The sequence below is a fragment of the Gymnoscopelus braueri genome (genome assembly GCF_963280865.1).
Source record: "Gymnoscopelus braueri genome assembly, chromosome: 8".
NCBI classification, from domain to species: Eukaryota; Metazoa; Chordata; class Actinopteri; order Myctophiformes; family Myctophidae; genus Gymnoscopelus; species Gymnoscopelus braueri.
The window spans coordinates 39570112-39594901 of NC_137609.1; the positions used below are offsets into that span (position 1 = coordinate 39570112).

At 40.4% G+C, this 24790-nt stretch overlaps 4 protein-coding genes across 5 annotated transcripts in view; 1 reads left to right on the plus strand and 3 right to left on the minus strand.

Moving 5' to 3' along the window:
• LOC308089991 (platelet-derived growth factor receptor beta-like) overlaps positions 1–24790 on the plus strand; it is a 376796-nt gene that overhangs the window by 283336 nt on the left and 68670 nt on the right. The gene's annotated exons all lie outside the window — the stretch shown is intronic.
• LOC308090254 (uncharacterized protein) lies at positions 1208–6227 on the minus strand. Its single transcript, XM_080435326.1, has 3 exons — positions 6082–6227; positions 3269–3362; positions 1208–3075 (listed from the first exon to the last, which is right to left on the minus strand). Exons 2-3 carry the CDS (start codon positions 3303–3305, stop codon positions 1748–1750), a joined length of 1365 nt encoding a protein of 454 aa, XP_080291452.1. The 5' UTR covers positions 3306–3362; positions 6082–6227; the 3' UTR covers positions 1208–1747.
• On the minus strand, positions 6928–14727 carry LOC308090843 (uncharacterized protein; the record flags this gene model as incomplete). Its single annotated transcript, XM_080436116.1, has 7 exons — positions 14608–14727; positions 12779–12877; positions 11977–12081; positions 10408–10509; positions 9927–10214; positions 8586–8849; positions 6928–6941 (listed from the first exon to the last, which is right to left on the minus strand). The coding sequence occupies exons 2-7, from the start codon at positions 12846–12848 to the stop codon at positions 6928–6930; spliced, it is 843 nt and encodes a 280-aa protein (XP_080292242.1). The 5' UTR covers positions 12849–12877; positions 14608–14727.
• Positions 16213–24790, minus strand: part of LOC308089694 (arf-GAP with Rho-GAP domain, ANK repeat and PH domain-containing protein 1) — a 30693-nt gene continuing 22115 nt past the window's right edge. For both annotated transcript variants that reach the window (XM_080434558.1, XM_080434557.1), the window contains 8 exons: positions 24298–24397; positions 23231–23432; positions 22137–22182; positions 21818–22029; positions 20391–20600; positions 19366–19471; positions 18128–18275; positions 16213–17733 (listed from right to left, as the gene is read on the minus strand). In XM_080434558.1, coding sequence (XP_080290684.1) covers positions 17680–17733; positions 18128–18275; positions 19366–19471; positions 20391–20600; positions 21818–22029; positions 22137–22182; positions 23231–23432; positions 24298–24397 — 1078 coding nt within the window. In that variant the 3' untranslated portion in view covers positions 16213–17679. The remainder of the gene's footprint in view (positions 17734–18127; positions 18276–19365; positions 19472–20390; positions 20601–21817; positions 22030–22136; positions 22183–23230; positions 23433–24297; positions 24398–24790) is intronic.

The window sequence follows — 24790 nt, forward strand, 5'->3', positions numbered from 1 at the left end:
AATCAAGCGAATCCTTCTGCTTTTTTCATGGAACACACAGTGACTCGCAATCACGTCGATATAACAGCCAGCTGTTTGCAATTACCATATCAACAAAATGACAGAATAACCGGTGATAGTACTTTTTGGACCTTATCCGGATGCGATAATGTGCAATTGGTGCATCATGAGCATCATCGTCGCCGCCACCAATGAACTTGTTGTACAGGCTGATGATTAAACATTAAGCACCATTGTCCCAGCAAAACTTGACACAAAGCTCCGAGATCTAGGGCTACTCCAAAGCATGTGCGACTTGGATACAAGACTTCCTGTCAAGCCGACATCAGGTGGTGAGATTAGGCTGAATCACATCTCTGACCCCCTGACCCTCAACACTGGAGCACCCCAGGGATGGAGCTGCAGTGGAAAGGGTCAGCGAGTTCCTCGGAGCACACATCGAGGAGGAGCTCAAATGGGAGACACACACCACAAAAGTGAGGAAAAAGGCTCAGCAGTGACTGTACTGGCTCCACCGCCTGAAGAAGTCCAGAGTAGGACACCACATCCTCAGGCTGTACTACAACAGCTCAGTGGAAAGGCCTACAGTGAGTGGTGCGATCGGCAGAGCGCATAATGGGAGGCGAGCTCCCCGTGCTCCAGGAACTGTACAAAAAGCGATGTGTAGTCAAAGCCAAGTCTGAGGAGCCCTGGCCAATGAATTTCACCCTTTTTTTTTTACTGTAAAGCGTTTTTAAGGTGTGACAATAAAGTCTTTCTGATTCTGCACAGCTTCCACCCGGCTACCGTCAGACTGCTGAACAAGGCATGGTGGTGGGCATGCTGGTCTGAGACCTTCTCAGACTTTTGCTTTTCCTCATGGACCTACTTGCGGACCAAACCATGTGTCAGTTTACCCTGTGGATTATGCGGTCAACACGCACTGATATTTTGCACCTTAATCCCATGTACAACACGCTGACTTTGCTGTGTGTTTTTCTCGCACCTTAACTAACGTCCACTCCATAGTATATCATGTACAGTATACATCTGCAGCTATGCTCACACACCTTTATATAAGGTACTAAATATATAGATAATTTGTATGTTTCTTTCGTTCCTCTCTCTTCCCCCTTGCCCCCCTTCTTCTTCTTCCCTTTCTTTTTTGTCTATGGAAATAACAAAAACGATAGAAAAACTAGTTTCACCCTGTGATGTGACAATCAAGCTGATTCTGATTTACAGCACAATTTAATAATGTAACAAAACTAAATAAAGATCATAGCCATTCCATTAATTGTATCAATTACTGTCATAATTCATACAAAAAAATACATGACAGAGTATTGTCCCCTCAGTTAACTGAAATTAAATAAGTGAAGTAATTGAAATGGTGCCCCATTCATTGGGCATGTAATAGAACACAGCACAATGACATCAAATCATGATATAAAAACTCTAAAATGCTAGTAAAACAGTCAATTAAACAGTTATATACAATTGATATACAATTTATATGGTTTACATGGTAATTTATAATGTGAATGAATAACACCAAAATAATTTACAGACTCGAGCAGTATAAATCTCCATGACATTTTTTATATGATCCTCCCAGTGAGCTAATTTATAGTGAAACGTTTGTTATAGTGGAAACTGACTGAAATTCTTTCACACTGTTAACATTGTCTTTCTTTTTCTTTTTCCTTTATTTAAAAAAAAAGAGTGTAACAAGAGTGTTCTCCAGTGTGGACACACTGGTGTGCCTTCAAGTCATCTGAATAACATATAGTGGAAAGGTTTTATCCCAGTGTGGACATGCATGCTGGTGTCTCTTCAGGACATGTGAATGACTGAAACTCTTCTTACAGTGTTTACAGTGAAAAGGTTTTTCTCCAGTGTGGATACGCTGGTGTATCTTGAGGTTATATGACTGACTGAAACTCTTGTTACAATGTTTACAGGGGAATTTTTTTTCTCCAGGGTGGATACGCTGGTGTATCTTGAGGTTATATGACTGACTGAAACGCTTGTCACAATGTTTACAATGGAAATATTTGTCTCCATTGTGGAGAAGCTGGTGTCTCTTGAGGTTATATGACTGACTGAAGCTCTTGTTACAATATTTACAGTGGAATGGTTTTTCTGCAGTGTGGACACGCTGGTGTATCTTGAGACAATATGAACGGCTGAAACTCCTCTTACAGTGTTTACAGTGGAAAGGTTTTTCTCCAGTGTGGACACGCTGGTGTTTCTTGAAGCTAGATGAGTGACTGAAACTCTTGTCACAATGTATACAGTGATAGGGCTTTTCTCCTGTGTGGACACGCTGGTGTGTCTTCAGGTCGTCTGACCGACTGAAACTCTTGTCACAATGTTTACAATGGAAAGATTGTTCTCCAGTGTGGAGAAGCTGGTGTGTCTTCAGGTGATGTGACAATTTGAAACTCTTGTCACAATGTTTACAGTGAAAGGGTTTTTCTCCAGTGTGGACACGCTGGTGTCTCTTCAGGTCGTCTGACCGACTGAAACTCTTGTCACAATGTTTACAATGGAAAGATTTTTCTCCAGTGTGGACACGCTGGTGTTTCTTGAGGTTAGATGAATGACTGAAACTCTTGTCACAATGTTTACAGTGAAAGGGTTTTTCTCCAGTGTGCACACGCTGGTGTGTCTTCAGGTCGTCTGACCGACTGAAACTCTTGTCACAATGTTTACATTGGAAAGATTTTTCTCCATTGTGGAGAAGCTGGTGTCTCTTCAGTTTAGATGACTGACTGAAACTCTTGTCACAATGTTTACAGTGAAAGGTTTTTTTTCCAGTGTGGACACGCTGGTGTGTCTTCAGGTCATCTGACCGACTGAAACTCTTGTCACACTGTTTACAGTGGAAATGTTTTTCTCCAGTTTTGACAACTCCACTTGTCTCCCCCCAATCGTCACTGTCTTCAGTGACTTCATTGTCTGATTCAAGTTCAACTTCAATTTCAGAACAGTGTGAAGAGATGTCTTCATCATCATCTTCTTTTTTCACTGCTAGTAATGTCAACATTGACCCATCAGGCTCCTCCTGTTCCTCTTTAATGTGTGGAGGCTCTGGGCAGAAAAAATAATATTATAGACCACAATTTGTTACAATAATGTTTAATTTGTATTTAATTGTACTTGATGTTGAAGCACAATCATTTCACTTCCATTAGTGCAGCTAACAAATGTATTGTATGTGTATGTGATAATAAACACCTTGAAGCTAGAAAGAGGGAAGAAAGAGACAGACAGTGGAACTTACTGAGGTCTGGGTAGTATTCAGGTTCCTCCTGTTTCATTGAAACTGGCTGGGTCTGGAGAGTTAATCTGCACCTGCAGTCTGGACTCCACAGAGTCTGGAATGAAACAATTAAAATCCCAGAGGAGTTTAGGATTATCATCTCATCGTCATCTCAGCCCTGCACACCAGTGCTAGCCTGATTATCAGACTGAAGCTGCGTAGAGCTTCAGTCTGAAATTGGCTCCAGTGTCTGGGATTACAAGGGGGAGGGGATTAGAAATCCCCTAAACCAGTCCTAAGGGATCCCCACGCCCACCTCCGCCTCTCATTGGACAACGCATTTTGTACCGGAGAAGTCCTAGGTTCACATTTACAACTCCAGACCAAGAGGCAGTCCACTCAGAGAGTGGGCGGGGTCTATGGTATGGAACCAGGCTACACCAGTACTGCACTGAAGTCTCCCAAGAGAGACAATCAGGGACTGAAAGACAAAGTGAAGACATTCACTGCCTTCTCTATAAACACCGACATGACTCATCATGAAGCTCAAATGGGAATATCCGTGTGCTGATGCATCACTGATGACTTTGTGAAGCTGGATGCCACGTTAAGGAACACAGAAGTACGAAACATAGAATATGTGAGGGTAAGTAATCAAAACTTTTATTACGGATAATTAATTAACTGAACCATTGGTCATTTGAAGCTCTTTTACAAGGCCTAGCCTGCCACACGCAAGTAAAGATTATTGAGCCTAGCTCACCCCCCCTTCACTCACTGAATGCCTGGCTGCCAGAGACGTACATAAACTAAAGATAACGAGGAAACACACAGCAGGAGCTAATTAATCAATTAGGAAGTGAGACATCAAAACAAAGTGTGGGAAAAGCCAAACAAAAATTAAATCCATTCTTTGCTTAGGTCGGATGGCTCAGGGTTGAGGACAGAGTAGGAGAGAACGGGGTAAATTGAACCACCCCTTGTATGTTTAAAACTATACACATGAGTTGTCATGTGACCTTAACATCAGGACACACCCATCATTTTCACCTGGCTGTGAAGTTGAGAGACACATGGGCAAAGTGATAAGCATATTTCTACACAAAAAAAAGTGTTTTTTGCTGGTCAAACTTTTCTGGTATAATAATTTTTATTTTAAAGCAAATGTACCCAGGTCTAAACGTATATATCATGCATGTTGGTGATATTCCAATGTATAAAACCATGTGAATCATTTAGCTAAAGATTAGCCTGAAGCATTAAGCTAGCCAGGTTAGGTCAAAATGGTGGCCAACTTACCCCTTGCCTGGGGCAAGTTGAACCACGTGACCACTTTTTTTTTTGAGAACCCATATTTTTTACAGCCCTTTGTCATAGATGCACACTCATTATTTCAATTGATAGAAGACATCTTGAAGTTTTAGTAGATGTTAAGATTTGACTTTCCTAGAGGTCAACATAAGTAAAAAGTGGTTCATCTTACCCTGTTCTCCCCTACAGCAACTTACAATAGGCCTGGTCTACAAGATACATCACAAGGTTAAGATACCCATTTACCTGTCAGTGTCAAAGTACTTCAAAAACGTAAATGAAGTCCACAATCACAACACCAGAGGTAGCTCCACTGATCACGTCCAAACCCAGATTTGGCACAAACAAGGGGTTGAATTCGTTCTCCTTGCTATGCCACCAAAATGTGGAATGCCCTACCAAAAGACAAGTTGTGAAGGATTGTAAACCCCCTACTCTCCTTCAAAACTGCCCTAAAAGAGTACCTTCAGGTGGCTGCAATTCGAAACATGGCCCCTGTAAAAGTCATAACCTAGAATAAATATCTCTAAAACACTAATATGCCCGGTTTTCAACATTCAGTGAACAAAAATCCCGGTTTTCGGTAGAATTAAAAGAATAATACTTGCTTTTAGTGTTCGCAGAGAAGTTTATATTGTTTAAAATATCCCTATTTTGGTAGGGCCAGAGGACACCCACTAGAGGGAGCTGTTTACCATATCATTACAGGCCCGGCTAGTTCAGTCGGTAGAGCATGAGACTCTTAATCTCAGGGTCGTGGGTTCGAGCCCCACGTTGGGCGCAGAATTTATGTTTAAAAGGCCTGGATGAATAAATAAACAAAAAGCAAAGCGATGAATGTGTTGTGTGTGTATTTCAAAAACACGGGCTACGTATACTCTGACGGTACGTTTTAACAGCGGGCGACTCTCGGGCGATCGCCGGGCGACGTCATTATATGTCTATGAGAGCCGGCAACTATTGGCGATAGGGCGAAGTGGGCGGGGGGGCGATGAAAGATGGATTTTCTTTATCTTTTTGGACGATGTCGCCCGCAATCGCCCGAGAGTCGCCCGCTGTTAAAACGTACTGTAACTGCAATAGAACATAACTGGTATTTGTGGTTTTGTAAGACAGTTTTATTTTTATTTGCAAAGCTCCGTTTACACATTACTGTAATTCCTTTCATTTGTCCTCAATGTCTTAGTTTTTTTTTTTACACTTTCTGTGGAGATGTAAACGTATATTTTCTCATGCCAATAAAGTGCCGCTGCAATATAAAACATTTGCACCTCTGTATTAATTGACCTTTCACTATCTGAGGAGTACGAAACTATTGAACAGCCCGCATAAAGTTGGCCGGGAATCGGACCCGGGTCAACTGCTTGGAAGGGAGCTATGCTCACCACTATACCACCAACGCTCACACGACAACTAATTTACAGTGAAAACAGAGCAATGATCAGAAATAAAATGTGCTCCATGATGGAATCAAGCCATCAAGACAAGAGAAATGGAACATTTATCCGTTCATCTTCACTTACCTGCTGTGTTTCAAAGGTTGATATCAAACGTCCTCCCAATACATAACGACATCTTTTTTGAAATATCGTTTGTTTTACCTGCAGCAGTCAGTCAAAAACAACAGTTTAGGGACTATTTATTTTAAAAACATTACAGTATGTTTCACTGTTTCTCTGTTCACAACAACAAACACAGCACTGCATTGTGGGAATGTTCCTCTTCTTCTGAGTTTCTGGCAGAGGAGACGCCAGGCTGACGTACTGCTGCCACCCACTGTTGATCTTGGGTACTAGTGCCCATCGTGTATCTACGACTACAAGGTAACCAGAAGAGTGGGCACCTTCACTCACTTATTTCTTTCTTCCTTTGCAGACTGGGCACCTTTTGGGGGGAAGACTGGCACCTGAGGTGGATTTTGGGGCGGAAGACTGGGCACTTCTCTGATTAACAAGCTGTACAACTGACTAAGCGAAAAACCCATTGGTGTAGTTGGACTCAGACCTGGATTGTAACAGCTACATTAACACAATTACAAAGTCAGCCCAAGTCAGGCAATGTAGCAAAAGTGAAGCATATATTATGGAATGGTATATATATATACCCTTGTATCTAAACATGCAGTAAATTCAAAATTCCATTCCAAATTCCATGCCAGGTGTTTTGCTACACCACCAAAGGCATATTACACTGGAGTACAAGTCTCATTATGGCATCCATATTCATATTTTTTTATTTCTTTTTTCTTTTTACTAATCTTGCATTGACTTAAGAGCGAACGTCAGCATTGGTCCCATTCATCAGTTTAAAAAGTAAGGATGGATAGGTTTTAAATCAGTTATGTTGTTGGTTTTCCTATAAAGTTAATTTCAACAAGAGGATACTGTGAGACACAAGTAGAGAAGAACATATGAATACCAAGACATATTATTGTACCAAGAGTGGAAAACTTAACCACTTAAACCCTATACTTGGTTGAGTAGAGTCCCGCAGGGCTCCATACTAGTATAATTTCTGTCTTAGCTGAAAACAGCCGATCTACAAGCTCACAATAAGTCACATTGCGACACGTTGTGAGCTTGTAGATCGGCTATTTTGAGCGAAGGTTTTCCGCAGAACACAGATGCTGGAGCTTAAGTGGTTAAAGGGGTATTTAACTTCTGGGGTCATTTTCACATCTACTCAGCCTTTTGAGTGCACCCCAGACATTTTTTCCAAATGCTGCTTATGTTCCTATTCATCAATTTTATTGCAATTCATTCATTGTTCATTTCAGTTTACAATATTTACATATCCTTGCCATTGTTTAGATTTTCTTTATCCTTTTTATGTACATATAAGAAATAAGTTAAGTAACAAAGTTGTGGGCTTTCAAATCTAAATTCAACAAAAGTCCATATATCTGCATTCATCAATAGGTATCATTCGAGTTCCAAAGAAACAAAAAACAATAATAATATTTATTATTATTTTGATTAAGATTATAATAATTTGAAAAAGTAAAAAGTTGGGAGAAGCGATGCAAGCACTAATGCTGCTTGCACTCCTTGTAAACTTTAACATCCCAGAGGCATCTGTTGCAAAATGTGTATGGCGTTTCGGCACCCTCGGCAAGATCACCAACCAGCGCCGTTTTTTGTTACTGACGTGAGTGACGTCTATATATTACACCACTCCCCCAGACTATGCAGCGCAGCACTACATTGTATCATTTTACACATTTAGCGTGAGTAAGAAATGTTTATATGAACAAAATCAATAGCCAAAAACAATACATAGTGAAGTACTTTCCAAAACATTTGATTAATTCCAAACCTTTTCTAGGCCTGGAACAGTTTTTCCCACATCATTTTCAGAGAACTTGACTCACTGAAACTCTTGCCACACTGTTTTCAGTGGACAGGTTTTACTTCAGTGTGGACAAGTGTGTGCCTGTTCAGGCCTTTTAACTGGCTGAAACTCTTGTCACAATATTTACAGTGGAAAGATCTTCCTCCAGCGTGGACAAGTGTGTGCCTGTTCAGGCCTTTTAACTGGCTGAAACTCTTGTCACAATCTTTACAGTGGAAAGGTTTTTCTCCAGTGTGGACACGCTGGTGTATCTTCAGGTCACCTGACTGAGAGAAACTTTTGAAACAATGTTTACAGTGGAAAGGTTGTTCTCCAGTGTGGACACGCTCGTGTCTCTTCAGGTCACTTGACTGAAAGAAACTTTTGTCACAATGTTTACAGTGGAAAGGTCTTTCTCCGGTGTGGACATGCTGGTGTCTCTTCAGGTCCTTTGACTTACTGAAACTCTTGTCACATTGTTTACAGTGGAAAGGTTTTTCTCCAATTTGGATACACTTGTGTCTCTTTAGGTTGTATGACCTAATGAAACTCTTGCTACACTGTTTACAGTGGAAAGGTTGTTCTCCGGTGTGGACATTCTGGTGTCTCATCAGGTCTTCTGATTGACTGAAACTCTTGTCACAATGTTTACAGATGTGGGCTTTCTTTTCTGTGACAATCAGCTGATGTGTCTTACCATCTCCTGTTTCAGTTAATGTCTTGGTTAAGTGATGATGACTGAAAGATCTTGGTTGGTCAGTGTCTCCTTGTGTCCTGCTGGTTAAGGAGTTGGTCATTTGCTGGCAGCCTGCTGAGGGGATCTGTCCATTCCTCAGCATTTGGCAGTAGAGGTCGTTGTGGCTCCTCTTGATGTGTTTCTGGAGGAGGACCTGAGATGTGATGGTGTATGGACACTCAGAACAAGGGAAGACCTGAGTCTGGGAAGACTGGGAGATCACTCCTGAGAGTATGTGAGAGAGAGAGAGAGAGAGAGAGAGAGAGAGAGAGAGAGAGAGAGAGAGAGAGAGAGAGAGAGAGAGAGAGAGAGAGAGAACTTGTAAACACTCCATCATACAGTATGTGCAAAAGATTAATTATAAAGAATGGACAACACAGTCACATAATGTATTCAAGATCAAAATCACAAGTAAATAAATACTGCACACTGGTTCTCAGCTCAACTTGTATTTATTGCTGCTTATGCTACGTTTCGATTTCAGTAGATTTTCATCAGGAACACATATAAAGAGAATCAAATAAAACCTGACTGGTTGGAACAGAGTCCAAATAGAATCAATTGAGTTCATACCAATCAATAATTGGTTAAAGTGTGTAACCATTTCCTCAACTCCAAGTAGCAATGATGATAGACATACTCATAGATACATGTAACGTGTCTCAGAGAGACAATATACAGTAAAAACAGGTGAGCCGAGAACCAGCGTGCATATGTTATTTGTAAATGTTGATCGTCGTTTGTCCAGCACCTGGACTAGAGATTGGATGTGCATGCACTATCACTTGTTCAAGATCAAAATTACACCAGGACATTTGAAGTGAAATATTTACCCATCGCTTCTGGCTAAGCCAAATACTTAACCACATGAACCTTAACCTCCCTAGTATTCTGGGGCGGACATTCAACGACAATAGTCAATCTGCACGCTCCCAACGTGTGGCAATTTGTCGCACCTTGAGCTTGTTATCGGCTATTTTTGGCAAAGATGTTTAGTGTAGAGCAAAAACAGGAGGTGGCCTAGTATACTGTAGACTAGAGCCCTGGGGGATTAGGGTACAGTATGTAGGGTTTAAGTGGTCAACAGTCATGTGAGATAGATAGAGAGAGCAAAATGACAGTGCTATTGGATGAAAATAATTCCATAACAATTCATTAATCATTGCCTGTGGCCTGGGGATACTAGTACCCCACTTTGAAAATAGCTGGGATAAGCCTGGGACAGCTTGTTTTTCAGTGACAATATTTGTCCTTCCACATTTAGTGTCTTGTGTGATTGCAGTATATTCAAAGCTGGCTGACCTCCACCGGTCTCCTCCCACTCATCACTGTCTTCAGTGACTTCAGAGTCTGATTCAACTTCAACTTCAATTTCAGAACAGTGTGAAGAGATGTCTTCATCATCATCATCATCCTCTTTTTTCACTGCTAGTAATGTCAACATTGACCCATCAGGCTCCTCTGGTCTTAGAAGTAGCTCCTCCAGTTCCTCTTTAATCTGTGGAGGCTCTGGTTCCTCGTGGAGCAGACTGGGGTTCCTCTCCCCAAGAGGAGAATCCTCCTCTTTACACACAACCATGTGCAGGATGTCTAGGAGCAGAAGAATTACATTATAGACCACAAGATGTTACAATGATGTTTAATTTGTATTTACTTGTACTATGGGCTGTGCAAAAATAATTGCACAGCCCATAGTGCAGCTAGCAACTGCATTGTATGTGTATGTGATAAATAAACACCTTGAAGATACAAAAAGGGAAACAAGATTAACAGTGTAACGTACTTAAGTTTGGGGGGTAGTATTCACGTTCCTCCTGTTTCATTGAAACGGGTCTGGCTGGGTCTGGAGAGTTCATCTGCACCTGCTGTCTGGACTCCACAGAGTCTGGAATGAAACAATTAAAATCCCAGAGGAGTTTAGGATTAATTAAGAAGAGAAACACCTCTTCTTAGACTCAATTTCAACAATAACAGACACTTTGTAAAGAGCAACTTATTTGGCCTATCAAAACGCAAATGCAGTCCTGGTGTGTGTTCATTTGGGACCCTGTGTGAGTTAATTTAATAGTACATTTTATTCTTATCTGTTATGGCTAATTAACCGTTAATTAATTTTGGTTAAAGGTTTTAAACAATTCAAAATGGTCATCTTTAAGATCCTGATATCATTTGAAGTCTGCATCGCCTATCGTTATTCACAATATCAGTATTATTACTATTATATTAAAACATTGTGTAGTTTGTACCCTGTTTTTCTCCCCAATTAATTTTTTTATGCCAATTGATTCTTCCCCACACACGTCTGTGTTGTCACTGATGTTGTTGCCTGTTCTGCCTCTACAGTGGGTACGCCACTGGTCGGCGCTCGGAAAGACAGTGATGTCACTGAAATGCGACAACTTGTCTGTCTGCCGTCTCGCCTCTGCTGTGTTAACATTATGGGTAACTCGTTAAAGTGGCAAATTAAATGTGAAACACATCAACTATTAAGAAAACAAGGCTCTTCCTGAACACACCTGTGGACTACACCAGGTACAAATGACTTTTCCCTCATGGAGCTACTTGCGGATTATACTAGGGTCAGTCCACCCTAGGTGGACACGCATTGACCTTTTGCACCTTAATCCCATGTATAACGCACTGGCTTTTCTTGTCTTTTTTTCTTGTGCTATTTTTTTTCTCTAAGCACCTTAACGTCCATAAGTATATCATGCACAGTATAAGTATATCATGCACAGTATACATACATTGCTGCTATGCTCAGGCACCTTAGTTTTTTTATTGTCTCAGGTACTTTGTAAATATGTAGATAACTTGTCTGGCCTTCTGTTGTTCTCTTGTTTTTGATCTCCTTCCCACTTGCCCCCCACCCCTCTTCTTCTCCCCCCCCTCTTCTTTCTATGGAAATTAACGTTGCGATGGGAACGAAGTACAAAAACGAATTTCACCCACTTTTTTTTTTGTAAACCTGTGATGTGAATATAAATCTGATTCTGAACAAGATGATATGTTGACAAAGACTCCATACATTTGGAAACATATTTTTATTTAAATCAATATCGTCTCCAGTTAATGTAGGAATATTTTAAAAGTAGGCTAATTCTCATATCCTCTCATAGGGAATGCATTGGCAGCTGCAGTTCATCGTTCTAACGGACCTCGAGTAGCGGCGCTGTCTCAAAAGTGGCCGTGAATTTGTAGGCCTTCCGCTTCCGGCCGTGTGTCTCTATACTAGTAAACCACTTTGAAAATAGCTGGGATAAGCCTGGGGACAGCTTGTTTTTCAATGACAATATTCGTCCTTCCACATTTAGTGTCTTGTGTGATTTCAGTGTATTCAAAGCTGACTGACCTCCACTGGTCTCCTCCAGCTCATCACTGTCTTCAGAGACTTCAGAGTCTGATTCAAGTTCAACTTCAATTTCCTCCTCTTTACACACAACCATGTGCAGGATGTCTAGGAGCAGAAAAATAACATGATAGACCACAAGATGTTACAGTGATGTTTAATTGTACCAGTGTTGATTTCGACGACTAAAACTATGAAGACAATTTTTCGTCGACTACCTTTTTTCACTGACGAAAACGAAATAAGAACAAAAATAAAAACTAAGCTACGATGACTAAAGACTAAATATTTGACAATTTTGTCAACAAATAAAAACTAGACTAAAATGTTAGTGAGGGACTAGTGGAGAAGAGATCCAGTAGAACTAAAAGATAAGTCATTTTATGTTTGGTTGCGCCCGGGTGTTGTGCTCTGAAAATAGCCGAATAGCCGCTGCGACACGTTGTGAGCTTGTAGATTGGCTATTTTCAGCATGCAACCAAGTGTAAAATTTGCCATTATGACGCCATCAAGGCACCGCCAAAATACATTCTAGTCGACTAAATCAACTGTAGATTTAGTCGACTATAATCTTATGATATTTAGTCGACTAAAACTAGACAAAAACTAAAACATTTCAGATGACTAAAATATGAAGAAAAAAAATCTGAATTTGCTGTCAAAATCAACACTGAATTGTATTTGATGTTGAAGCACAATAATTTCACTGCCCATAGTGCAGCTAGCAAATGTATTGTATTTGTATTTGATAATAAACACCTTGAAGCTAGAAAAGGGGAAGAAAGAGACAGACAGTGGAACTTACTGAGGTCTGACTTGTCTTCAGGTTTCTCCTGTTTCATTGAAACAGGTCTGGCTGGGTCTGGAGAGTTCATCTAGACCTGTAGTCTGGACTCCACAGAGTCTGGAATTAAAACAATTAAAATCACAGAGGTTTAGTAATGCATTATATACATTTTTATAAACAAAAACATAGCACTTATGGATAGGGCTGTCACAATTACAAATTTAAGTTGACGATTAATTGTCACTCAAATAATTGTGATGGCATTGAACATTGGAACATATGAATAAACATTTTATTCCCGTTTGCCTTTTAGGCTTCGTAAAAAAGATTGCACATGGCAGATATGACAAATAATTAAATATACAAAGAAATTGACATATTTAATCATTTTATACAAAATAACAGAAATAGCTGATCTACAAGCTTACAGCCCCCCACCTCACGTCTAAAATACACTTGTTGGCCAAAATGTTAAATATTTCACCGGAAGGAAAACATTATTTAGTTACTCCGCTGTGCCCTCTACAGATCCGGTCAATGGATTTTTTCTATTGACAAGAACTCCTTTAAGGCTATGGACCAGAGCTAAGCATACTGTATAACTTGAAAAGTAATTCTAATAGATTTAACTGAAGAAAACGTTTTTTCAATTGTAACAGCAGAAAAGTGGGTTTAGGGCAAAATTGTCAATTTGCAGCCCATGAACATGTATGGGTCATTATAGGCCTGACAAACTACAGCTTGATATTGTTTGGTTGGTAAGGATTCAATGTCTGGTGCATGAAGACATGGAGCTCTAACTTCAAATTAAATAAACATTACTGTGGACAGAGAACTAATCCTGCTCATACGTTTGCACATCAGTGCTTAAATAGAGACTAGATTAACAGTGGTGTAAAGTAACTAAGTACATGTACTCAAGTACTGTATTTAAGTAACATTTTGAGGTATTTTTTACTTTATTGGAGTATTTCCAATTTTCAGTACTTCTACTTCTACTCCACTACATCTTAGAGGAAAATATTTTACTTTCACTCCACTACAATTATTTGAAAACCTTACAGTAGTTACTTTGTAGATGTTGATTATTACAAAACATACCAATGCATTGTGAGCTTGTAGATCTGCTATTTTCAAAGGATTTTTATACATTTTAGACATTAGAAAATGTGTGAAATGGGACCTTCTGCATTTGAGTACTTTAACTTTAAGTATATTTTGATCCATTACTTGTGTTTTTACTCACATAGACTTACTTTTCCCACCACTGTACCTCACTGTAGGTTGCTACATTGCAACCTGCAAAAACAATGTTGGCTAAATGCCATGCTGCTGCGCTATAGTTGTTTATATAAGGATAAGAGCACTGTAATTATGGGCCAACTAAGACAAATGCACAACATTGATTTGTTCTAGCCTGGGATCAATCAATACCATTTTCGGGTTTCTGATCCGGTCGCAGCGGATATAATTTACGTCATCATGTCGCCGGAACCAGTGACCGGAACCTCCGACGTCGTGCATCTCCTAAATGATTCCCCCTAGTTTAAAACTTGTTTAATTTGGTATAATCGTTTCGCTTTTTTTTATATGATAATCGTTTGGTATGTCTATCTTTTATTCTAATTCGTGGCGTGACTAGCGAGACTAAACTAATTGATTCGAATTATGTGGGGAACAAAAACAATGCGACGCCATTTGTTCTTCCTTTTTTCTAAACTGGATCACACGGCTAGTTTTAGAACCAATACCAGGCTTTCCTCCGCGGCGGAAAGTCTGGTGACGCGAGGTTAGATTAGTTCCGAGAGAACAAAGATAAATGGAACATTACATTTGTTCATCTTTACCTGCTGCTGTTTCAGTGTTCCTCTCGTACAGAATTTCTTCAGAACAACAGTCAGTCAACAACACACCCCCATAGAGGTATAATATAGCACACCCATAGAGTTAAAAATAAGAGCACACCCTAGACCGCCGAAGTCTGACGTCATTTACACATCCTTTGTTTGTCTACCTGGTTCGCAGTTTTCCACCCCCGTTCTGAATCCCATAGACGTATTTAATATCGCGTCAAATAAGAACTGTGTTCCAAAAATAAACAAATGACCACGGCGGGTTGACTCTTATGGATATGAAGCATCAACTGACGGTGAGAAAACGCTAATGTTACTTCCGCCAAATTAGTTACATTTTCGCCAGAAACAGACTGTATCAAATATAAGTGACTGACTATCATAAACTATACAGAACCTCCTCCCTGACAATAACGCCGACACGCGGTGTTTATTTTTGGACCACAATTCTTATATGAGACGATTCTAAGATGACCCAATGTTATTCTCCATAGAGAAATTACTTCCGCAAACCTGGGGATGAACGAGTGACGTCAGGACTTCGGTGCTTCCAGTGTTGCCAGGTTTAGCGAGAGAAATAAGCAACCAGGAATAAGTCAAAATAAATCTTGAAAAAGAAAATGAAAAAGAAAAAGCATTAAATCTTGGAATATTTTTTGAAACATTTTGACAACACAGAACGCACTCTTGTATGGGGGGGGTCCCTGGCACAACATATTTTTAGATGGGGGTCCGTGGACAAGTACCTATTAATTTGGGGGTCATTGATCATGAAAATGTTTGAGAACCAATGGTTTAAACAAATTAAAACAGCATTAGGAAACAAGCCCTTATAAGCAGCTACACGTTAGAAACAAGCCCAAAAAAAGGCAACCCGCGACTAACAATATTTACAAGAGACTTTACAGAAAAACAAACCAAAAAGTCGCTTATAATAAGCAGAACTGGCAACACTGGGTATGTTCTTCTGACCAGTTTGTCTAGACGCCAGTTGGTGTATTGCTGCTCCCTACTGTTGGTCTCGGGTACTGTCCATTGTTTATATACAGTAACAGTACTATGTGACCTTACAGACCTGTAGACAAGAGAACAACCATCTAGGAGTGCAACAGTTAATCAAAATTAATTAATAATAAAAATTTATAAAATCAATAATTTAATCTCTATTTATCCCTATATCTCTATTTTAGTCATGTCATTGTAGTCATTTAGGGCGGCTATAGGCCGTCTGGGAAGCCAGAGGTCCCAGATTAGATTCCAGGCCTCAGCAATGTGTCAAAGTGTCCCTGAGCAAGACACTTAGGCTACTTCATCAATTTAAAATAAATGGGACCATAATTTACCAAAACGCATATCATCCGTTAGAAAAAACCTATGTTGCTATTAGTGGTTCTCAAACGTTTTCATGTCAAGGGCCCCCAAAATGATATGTATTTGGCCACGGATCCCCATCTCAAAATATTTTGTTCCAGGGACCTCCAGGAGCAAAGATTTGAGTCACAAATGTTCGGTCCAAAAATATATTTATTAAAGATTTGCACACATTTTCAAGATTTTTCAAAAATAGCAGATCTACAAGCTCGTAGCACGGCACTCGGTGCAGCGCTATGAGCTTGTAGATCTGCTATTTTTGAATAGCCAAAGAAATCTTAAATGACGCAGATGCGTTCCCGGTCTTAATGGGTTAAGAAAGCCATGCTGTCAGGTAGGACAATGACAATAAGCAGATGGAGCACTGGATTGAACTAGATTCACAGCCATAGTTTTTGGACATCATTGCAATTACCTCACTCAGGAGAGACAAAAAACATATGTACGTTGTAGTTTTAAAACTATTAAGAAAATCTTGAAAGACAATAACCTTACAATAACCAGGGCATCTACAATAATATGGGGATGCAAAGATCCTGTGTCCTCTCACATTCTTATAGTTATAGTTTCAGCCATGCATCATTTGGGACCCCAGGAGATGGCAATTGCAACCCCCTAACCCTAACCCTAACCCTTAGCATCACATTTAACCTCAAATTTAATTAAACAGTTTTTGAAATGGAGCTTAAGTGGTCACTTTTTTGCCACCCTCTAGTTTCTTCTGAAATGATGCCTCTGGTACTATAACTATTTTGCAGAAGAAAAAACAAATGCAGACAAATTAATCACCTGGCCGTACTGGCCTTATTACGCACTTAAAGCATGAATACAATTATTCCCTCTCTCACTTTTTGAACACAAAAGAGAAATAGGTGAAGCACACCAGATAAATGAAAATGAAACTCTTTGCAGTTGCTGGTGGCCTACCATTGGCCTCAGTTCCATGCTTCCATTCTCAAACAATTGCATACACAATTAATAGAGTGCCCCATTTAAAAAGGGACCTTTGTATAGCTCATTTGCTTGCTTTCTTACAGCCAGTCCACACCAATGCAACTCCTTGCAACTGCCTTTTGGGATAATGGTTGCGAGTATAGTTGGAAGGTGTTGCATGTTGTGTCGCAAATCATTAGTGTGGACTGGCCTTTAGAGTGCTGCTCACCCTCGGCCAACGCAACTACCACTTGTTGTTTTGGATCTGCTTTTATTTAAGGGGATTCTGAAGGCCCCTCTTTTGTAGGGCAGATGTAGCATTAGTACATCAAAGCAGATACATTCATTGTGAAACCAAATGAATGTATTGCTCATCTTATAGTCTTAAAAATGTTATAAATCTATTCATGAGTTTTCCTGACCGAAATCCTATTAACTGCTGTCTTATGTTTCAGACTGGCACTTCTGTCTAAAAAATATATATAATTCTAGGACATTCTGTAACTGACTGCCGTGCTCCTTGGTTCAGGTTATGTTATGTAAGTATCATGGAATAGATAGAGGGATTTTCATATTTACATGTCGCATTGGCAGAAGAGCTAAAGGGCTCAATTGTAAATGTTACTCCCAACCTCCACTGCTATAGAATATACCGTATATATATATACTGTACGGCCCACTCAGTGCATGGACAGTCACATTCATCCTCTCCATTTTTTATTGGATATTCTTCTCCCCTGTTCAGCGCTGTATCTGGGAATCTTAGAAGACTGTGATCTGTTCTTCTCCCGCCACTGCATGGTCAATCCCAGGGCTCTGTAGAGAGGAATGGCGTACAATGGCATTAAGAATTATACAGCTCTTGTCTAGTTTCAGGGGAGTTTCTTCCTTTGTTCATGTGCATTGTGTTCATTTAAAAGACCGGGAAAGCATCTGTGTCATTTTTGATTTTTGCGTTGGCTATTCAAAAATAGCAGACGTTGCGACGCGTTGTGAGCTTGCAGATCTGCTTTTTTCAAACATTTTAGTACTTTTACTTTTGGTACTTTAAGTACATTTTGATGCCAATACTTTTGTACTTTTACTCAAGTAACATTTTGAACACATGGCCTTTTACTTGTAACAGAGTATTTCTACATTGCAGTATTGATACTTTAACTTAAGTAAAACATTTGAGTACTTTTCCCCACCACTGCACACACACACATACCAGGAACAGCAAGGTGCGATGGATGATGAGTTCCTTGGTGAGGCGGACCAGCTCTGAGTTCATGGCCAGTTCCTGGAACAGCGTGGGAACCAGAACCACAGCCAGGTTATGAGACGTCATACGGTTCTCAGAACTGAGGATCTGGATCCTGGAGAGAGAGAAGACAGGAGAGGAGGAGGGGGCAAAGACACAGATGAATGATTACATTCACTAGACCATACCCGTCAGGGGATAAGAGCACCCAAAGTGCGTCATGGTCCGCTTGTTTCACGGATGGTCCACTTGTTTCACGGATGTGGCAACACCGGCGCTTGATTCACGCACATGATTTGGCAACCCGGGAGCCAGCGAACACCAAAACGCTAATAAACAGCTGACATTTGGGGAAAGCGAAAAACGGGCTGTGTTCCATGCACATGGTAATGGTCAATGGCTGTGTGCAAATGCAGATCAAATTGCTCCAGCCACTGAGGAGAACCGGGCAGAAGAGCTTTTGGGGAAGCACTCACTCACTCACTCACTCACTCACAGAGCTTTGTAGAATTATGGAGGATGGAGGATATTAGTCCATTTTAGAAGTGAGCAGTGGTGGAAAAAAAGTACTGAAATATTTTACTTAAGTATCAATACCACCATCTAGAAATACAACGGTACAAGTAAAAGTCTGGTATTTAAAATGTACTTGAGTAAAAGTACAAAAGTATTTGCATCAAAATATACTTTAAGCACCAAAAGTAAAAGTCTCATTATGCAGAATGTCCCATTTCACAAGTTCAATATGTATACAAATATTTTGAAAATAGCTGATCTACAAGCTCACAACGCGTCGCATCACGACGCGTTGTGAGCTTGTAGATTGTTTTCTCGAATAGCCGAAGTATATATAAGGCTAAAGTGGTTAATGTATGTTTTGTAATAATGATCAAAATCTACAAAGTAACTAAATTAGTAACTTAAGTTTTCAAATCATTGTAGTGGAGTAAAAGTACAATATTTGCCTCTGAGATGCAGAGGAGTAGAAGTAAAAGTATTGAAAATTGGAAATACTTACAGTAAAGTAAAATACCTCAAAATTGTAATGTACATGGTTACTTTACACCACTGTGCGTGCGCGCGCGTGTGTGTGTGTGTGTGTGTGCGCGCGTGCGTGCGTGCGTGTGTGTGTGTGTGTGTGTGTGCGTGTGTGTGTGTGTGTGTGTGTGTGTGTGTGTGTGTGCATGCGTGCGTGTGTGTCTCACATGTAGAAGTGTTCACAGAGTGCGTTCAGGGTAGCGCTGTTGTCACAGGGAAGTTGTTGAAGTAACCGCCTGTAGGCCTTCAGTCTGGCCCGCTCATCTGTCAGAGCTGAGTTATGACGACAAAGAGGATGTAATCATAAAAAAATAGAATCATAGAATTAAAAACACGGTTTAATATGTATCCAGAAACTTGTGTTGTTTTAACCACTTTTTGTTTCTATGTCATGTCATTACAGAGTGGGAATCATACATTTTTTATATTTTCAAAATTATGATTGATACATTTTGTCCTATAATGATATGCCCAAAATAGGGAAAATAGCTGATCTATAAACTCATAACGCCTCTTAAAGGGATAGTTCACCCCAAAATGACTTTTTTTCCTATCGATTAGTCACCCCATGGAGACTTGAATTCATGGATATTTTTTAGTTTTTGTCGCATTCCTAAGCCAATAATTTGATGACCAGCGGACCGGTAGACAGCGGTTCCGGTGGGAGACACAAAGGAGACTCTTTGTGTCTCCTACCGGAACCGCTGCCTACCGACAAAAAAAATAAATATCCATGAATTCAAGTCTCCATGGGGTGACTAATCGATAGAATCTTTGAGCGGTGTAGCCGCTCCTATAAGTGGGGTTGGAGACGCTGTACTGTGATTGGCTGATAAGTATTCATACCCTTTGCTCAGTACTGTGATTGGCTAGCGAGACGCATGATGAAATTCATAACCTGTACTGTGATTGGCTGATAAGTATTCAGACCCTTTGCTCAGTACTGTGATTGGCTAGCGAGACGCATGATGAAATTCATAACCTATAAATAGCACCATGCACTTCAAAAAAAAAAATCCATCACTGTGATGACCACTGTTCTAAATAACACGCTCACTTCACACTGGGTGTGATTTTTTATTTTTTGGGGGTGAACTATCCCTTTAATGCGAGGCATTGTGAGCTATTAGATTGGTTACTTTTGCATATGGGGCAAAGTACATAACGCTTATGTGGTTAAGAGGGCATTCACCTGCAGCCTCCACCCACAGTTTCCTTTGGTCCAGTGGTATGAGCAAATCCTGCCGGCGGACAATCTGCTTGAGGGCAGAGGTCGTGTCCAGGATGCCCTGTTCGTCTTTCTCCAGAGGGGCGGTGCTCGGCGAGGTCATCAGGGCTTCTACCAATTGGGCGACTTTGGTGACGAGGCCACAGCGGCGGTACACGCCCTCCACCTTAAGGCCTGAGACAAGCATCACGATCCAAACGACACAACATTCAAAACTTCTATTTGACAAGTACAATACATTGCATTTGACTTAAGTAATAATAACAACAACAACAACACATAGGTAGGGCAACACATAGGTAGGGCTGTCACGGTTACAAATTTAAGTTGACGATTAATTGTCACTCAAATAATTGCGATTAACGATTTAATTGTGTGTTTGGCGTTCAACATTGGAACATATGAATACAGAATAAAATTATGTTAACTTTTTAGGCTTCGTAATACAAAATTGAACAGGGCAGATACGACAAATAACTTAAAGGGGTAGTTCACCCCCCAAAAACTTTTTTTCTATTGATTACTCACCCCATGGAGCCTTGAATTCATGGATATTTATTTGTTTTTGTCGCATTCCTTCCTTTATTATTTGATTATAATAAATTTAGCCCCATTGATTCCGGTAGGAGACACAAATGCATTTGTGTCTCCTACCGGAATCAATGGGGACACATTTATTATAATCAAATTATTGGCTTAGGAATGTGACAAAAACAAAAAAATATCTATGAATTCAAGGCTCCAGATAGTCAGTAATCAATAGAAAAAAAGTTATTTTGGGGGTGAACTACCCCTTTAAATATACAAAGAAATTGACACATTTAATAATTTTAAACATGTAAAAATAGCTGAAATAGGTGATCTCCAAGCTTACAACGCGTCACAAAGTCACAACATCAATTTGTCTGTAATCTTGTTGAAGATGATATGTGTTATTTGGTGTGATTCTATAGAGGCTATGTTACTATCTATTTTTGATTAAAAGTGCTCCACAAATAAAGACTAAAACAGACAGACTGACTGACTGACTGACTGACTGACTGACTGACTGATTGATTGATGCAAATGAAAATGGTATGTGATTATACAGGACAGAAGGTTTGCTTGGGATACACTTGCTATCTCAGTCTCAGTGGCACCAATAAACACCTGAAAGTATGAACTATATTACAATGTGAAAATGCATGTGATTATTTCCTCACTAAAGCGTTAGCTTTGCCACACTGGTACAGGTACAATTGCCTGGCGAATTTGCTACGTGCTTCAGTGTCAGACATTAAGTCCTGAGGACAGACTCCAGCACAGGGAGACAGTACTGTAATGTGCTACTGTACTAAGCGGACTCACAAACAGACAGACAGACAGACAGACAGACAGACTGACTGACTCACCGTGCTGGGTTACATGCGAGATGCAGCGTTCAATCGCAGGTGGCACCTTGCCCCAGGTGATGCCAGTGGGTATCTGCTGGTACAGAGAGTCTCGTTTGGGCAGCAGAGAGGGGGACTTAGGGGGAGTGGACGAGTTCTGACTGGCTACGTCCTGAAGTTGGCTGAACCAGGACTGGCAGCTGTGGTCTTCTTCAAAACACAGGGACACAGTCCTGGAATGGGAAGGACCAACATGGAATGGATCATTTAATACCATTATTATTATTGTTATTATTATTATTATTTGTATATTGCTATTATTATTATTATTTCTGCAGACCTTTCTCCAGTCACCAGAGCTATGGTGTGTTCAGATGCATCCATTGCTGCAGGAGAGATGAAAGTTAACACGATCAATAGACAGACCTTCATTTGTAGTTGTCAGAGCTGCATTTTGGGCAGGAAACATTAAGTCTAATGGTCACACTGGCCAAGCACACCATTTAATTCACTGGTCACTCTCACAATTTTACCATATAGCATGTTTTTAAGCATCCAAGAATGGTGGTTGTTTAGTTGGTTGGTTCAAAACAACTCACCCAAGCACTAAAGTAGGTTGGGAGGTGGCTTTTTGTCGGTATCAGCCGAGTAACACGCGGGAGTCTGTCCCCGTTACTATGCGCTAGACCACTGGGAGATGGATTGCTGAGGTGGAGCGCCACACCTATCCTCAGCTCCCAGTACTTACCGCACGACTTACCGCACCCAAGCCGTGCTACTCATGCACTGAGTTGGCGGTGCCCGGGATCGAACCCATGACCTTGTGGTCTGAAGGCGAGAGCTCTACCGACTGAGCTACCCGGACACCCAAGCACTGATGTAAGGATATTTATGACACATGCTGTATAGGCATGGGCTTCTTTGAGAATGAAACCTCTCGTCAGTATCCATTCCTGAATCTTCGCTTTCTCAGTGAAGTTCCTACTGTGAAAGTCTCACCTTTTTAATCATCAGCACCAGTTGTTCCACTGTTGTGTGCCAAACCCATCAACTTTACTGCATATAAACATGAACATTTTCCACCCTTAAGCTAGGGGCCAAAGTCTTGTTTTCCAGTAGCATAGGATTTGCAAATGATGGTTCAATAAGCTATTGTGATACCCACATTTTACAAACACAAAGTTGTGCTGCACAGTAAAGTCCAGTCTGTTAATTTAACTCTGAAGAGTGTACAAATGGAACCAAATGCACCTTTAAGGGTCTGGTTGGTTTCATTTTGTACACTCTTCAGAGTGTAGGCCCATTTTACTGTGTGGTTGGTGGCTTTTGTTAATATCTTATTGCTTATATAATACCAAATGCAGCACATATATATATTGCAGATGTAGATCCAACAGAAACATGTGCGAGTGCACGTGTTTGCTTTGTACTCACTGTAACATCTTTGCGTGTCTATTGTCAACCTCAGTGGGTCTTGTGCACCCGTGGGGGCGGGGTAGATTATAGCTCCGCCCTTGTGGAGGACGGCCCATGCTTCAGGATGCTCCAGGGCTCCGCCCACTCCCATGACGCTCACCTTGCTCAAAGTGAGCACCGCCCCCAGCTCTGCTTCTGACACGACCCCTGAGAGAATCACCTGCAGAACAGAGGGATGCGTTGATGGATGGAGGGATGGATTGACGGAGAGGTGGAGGTGGATGGATGGATTGATGGATGACAGAGCTTATGGGTTATTTAGTTGGTTCTCCTGTTTACAATGGCTTGAACTGAGCTTGCAGGATTATGCAAAGGCTAAACTGTAACTTAGATAGCATGTTATGTAGACAGATGCCAGGTTATTGTTGACCTGGCATCCTATAGTGTGTATAGTTTCAATGTAAGCTGATGATAGGTTCTTGGTTTACGTATGTATTAGTTATTATTAGATTATTGGTTTACTTAGGTATTACTTTATTATTAGATTACTATTTTTATGCACTTGGTATATTGTCCAGTAATAAAAATTTACTTGAGTAAAAGTACAAACCTATTGGCATCAAAATATACTTAAAATACCAAAAGTAAAAGTACTCATTATGCAGAATGTTCCATTTCACAAGTTCGTTGACAAGGATGAGGCGGCACAGCTCTTAGCCACGATGCAGAAAGTTTAATTCGAATGAAATGAAACCAACGTTTCGACAATACAGTCTTCCTCAGGGTTTAACAGGGAATGGGTGCATACATCACTTTCACCACTTGCACCATTTCACAAGTTCAACATGTGTATAAACATCTTTTGAAAATAGCAGATCTACAAGCCCACAATAAGTCGCGATGACGCATTGTGAGCTTGGAGATCGGCTATTTTGAAATGGCCGATTAATATACAGGGCTGAAGTGGTTCATGCATGTTTAGTAAAAGTAAAATATTGAATACTCCAGTAAAGTCAAAATTCCTAAAAAAGTGTACTTAAGTACAGTACTTGAGTAAATGTACTTAGTTACTTTACACCACTGACCTTCACAATGTGGAAAAAGTGACTCAGCAGCACATCCTCTGAGTCAGAGGCACAAATCATGCGATCTGTCAGGGTCACCATCTCAAACTCATGACTGGGTCTAGATAACAACGCACACGCACACGCACACGCACACACACACACACACACACACACACACACACACACACACACACACACACACACACACACACACAGTGTTGATTTTGACAGCAAATTTTGATTTAGTTTTAGTCCTAGTCTTTCGAATAAAATTCCATTTAGTTTTAGTCATATTTTAGTCATCTGAAATGTTTTAGTTTTTGTCTAGTTTTAGTCGACTAAATATCATAAGATTATAGTCGACTAAATGTACAGTTGATTTAGTCGACTAAAATGTATTTTGGCGGTGCCTTGATGGCATCGTAATGGCTGATTTTACACTTGGTTGCATGCTGAAAATAGCCGCCGCAGCAACGCGTCGCAGCGTGAGCTTGTAGATCTGCTGTTTTCA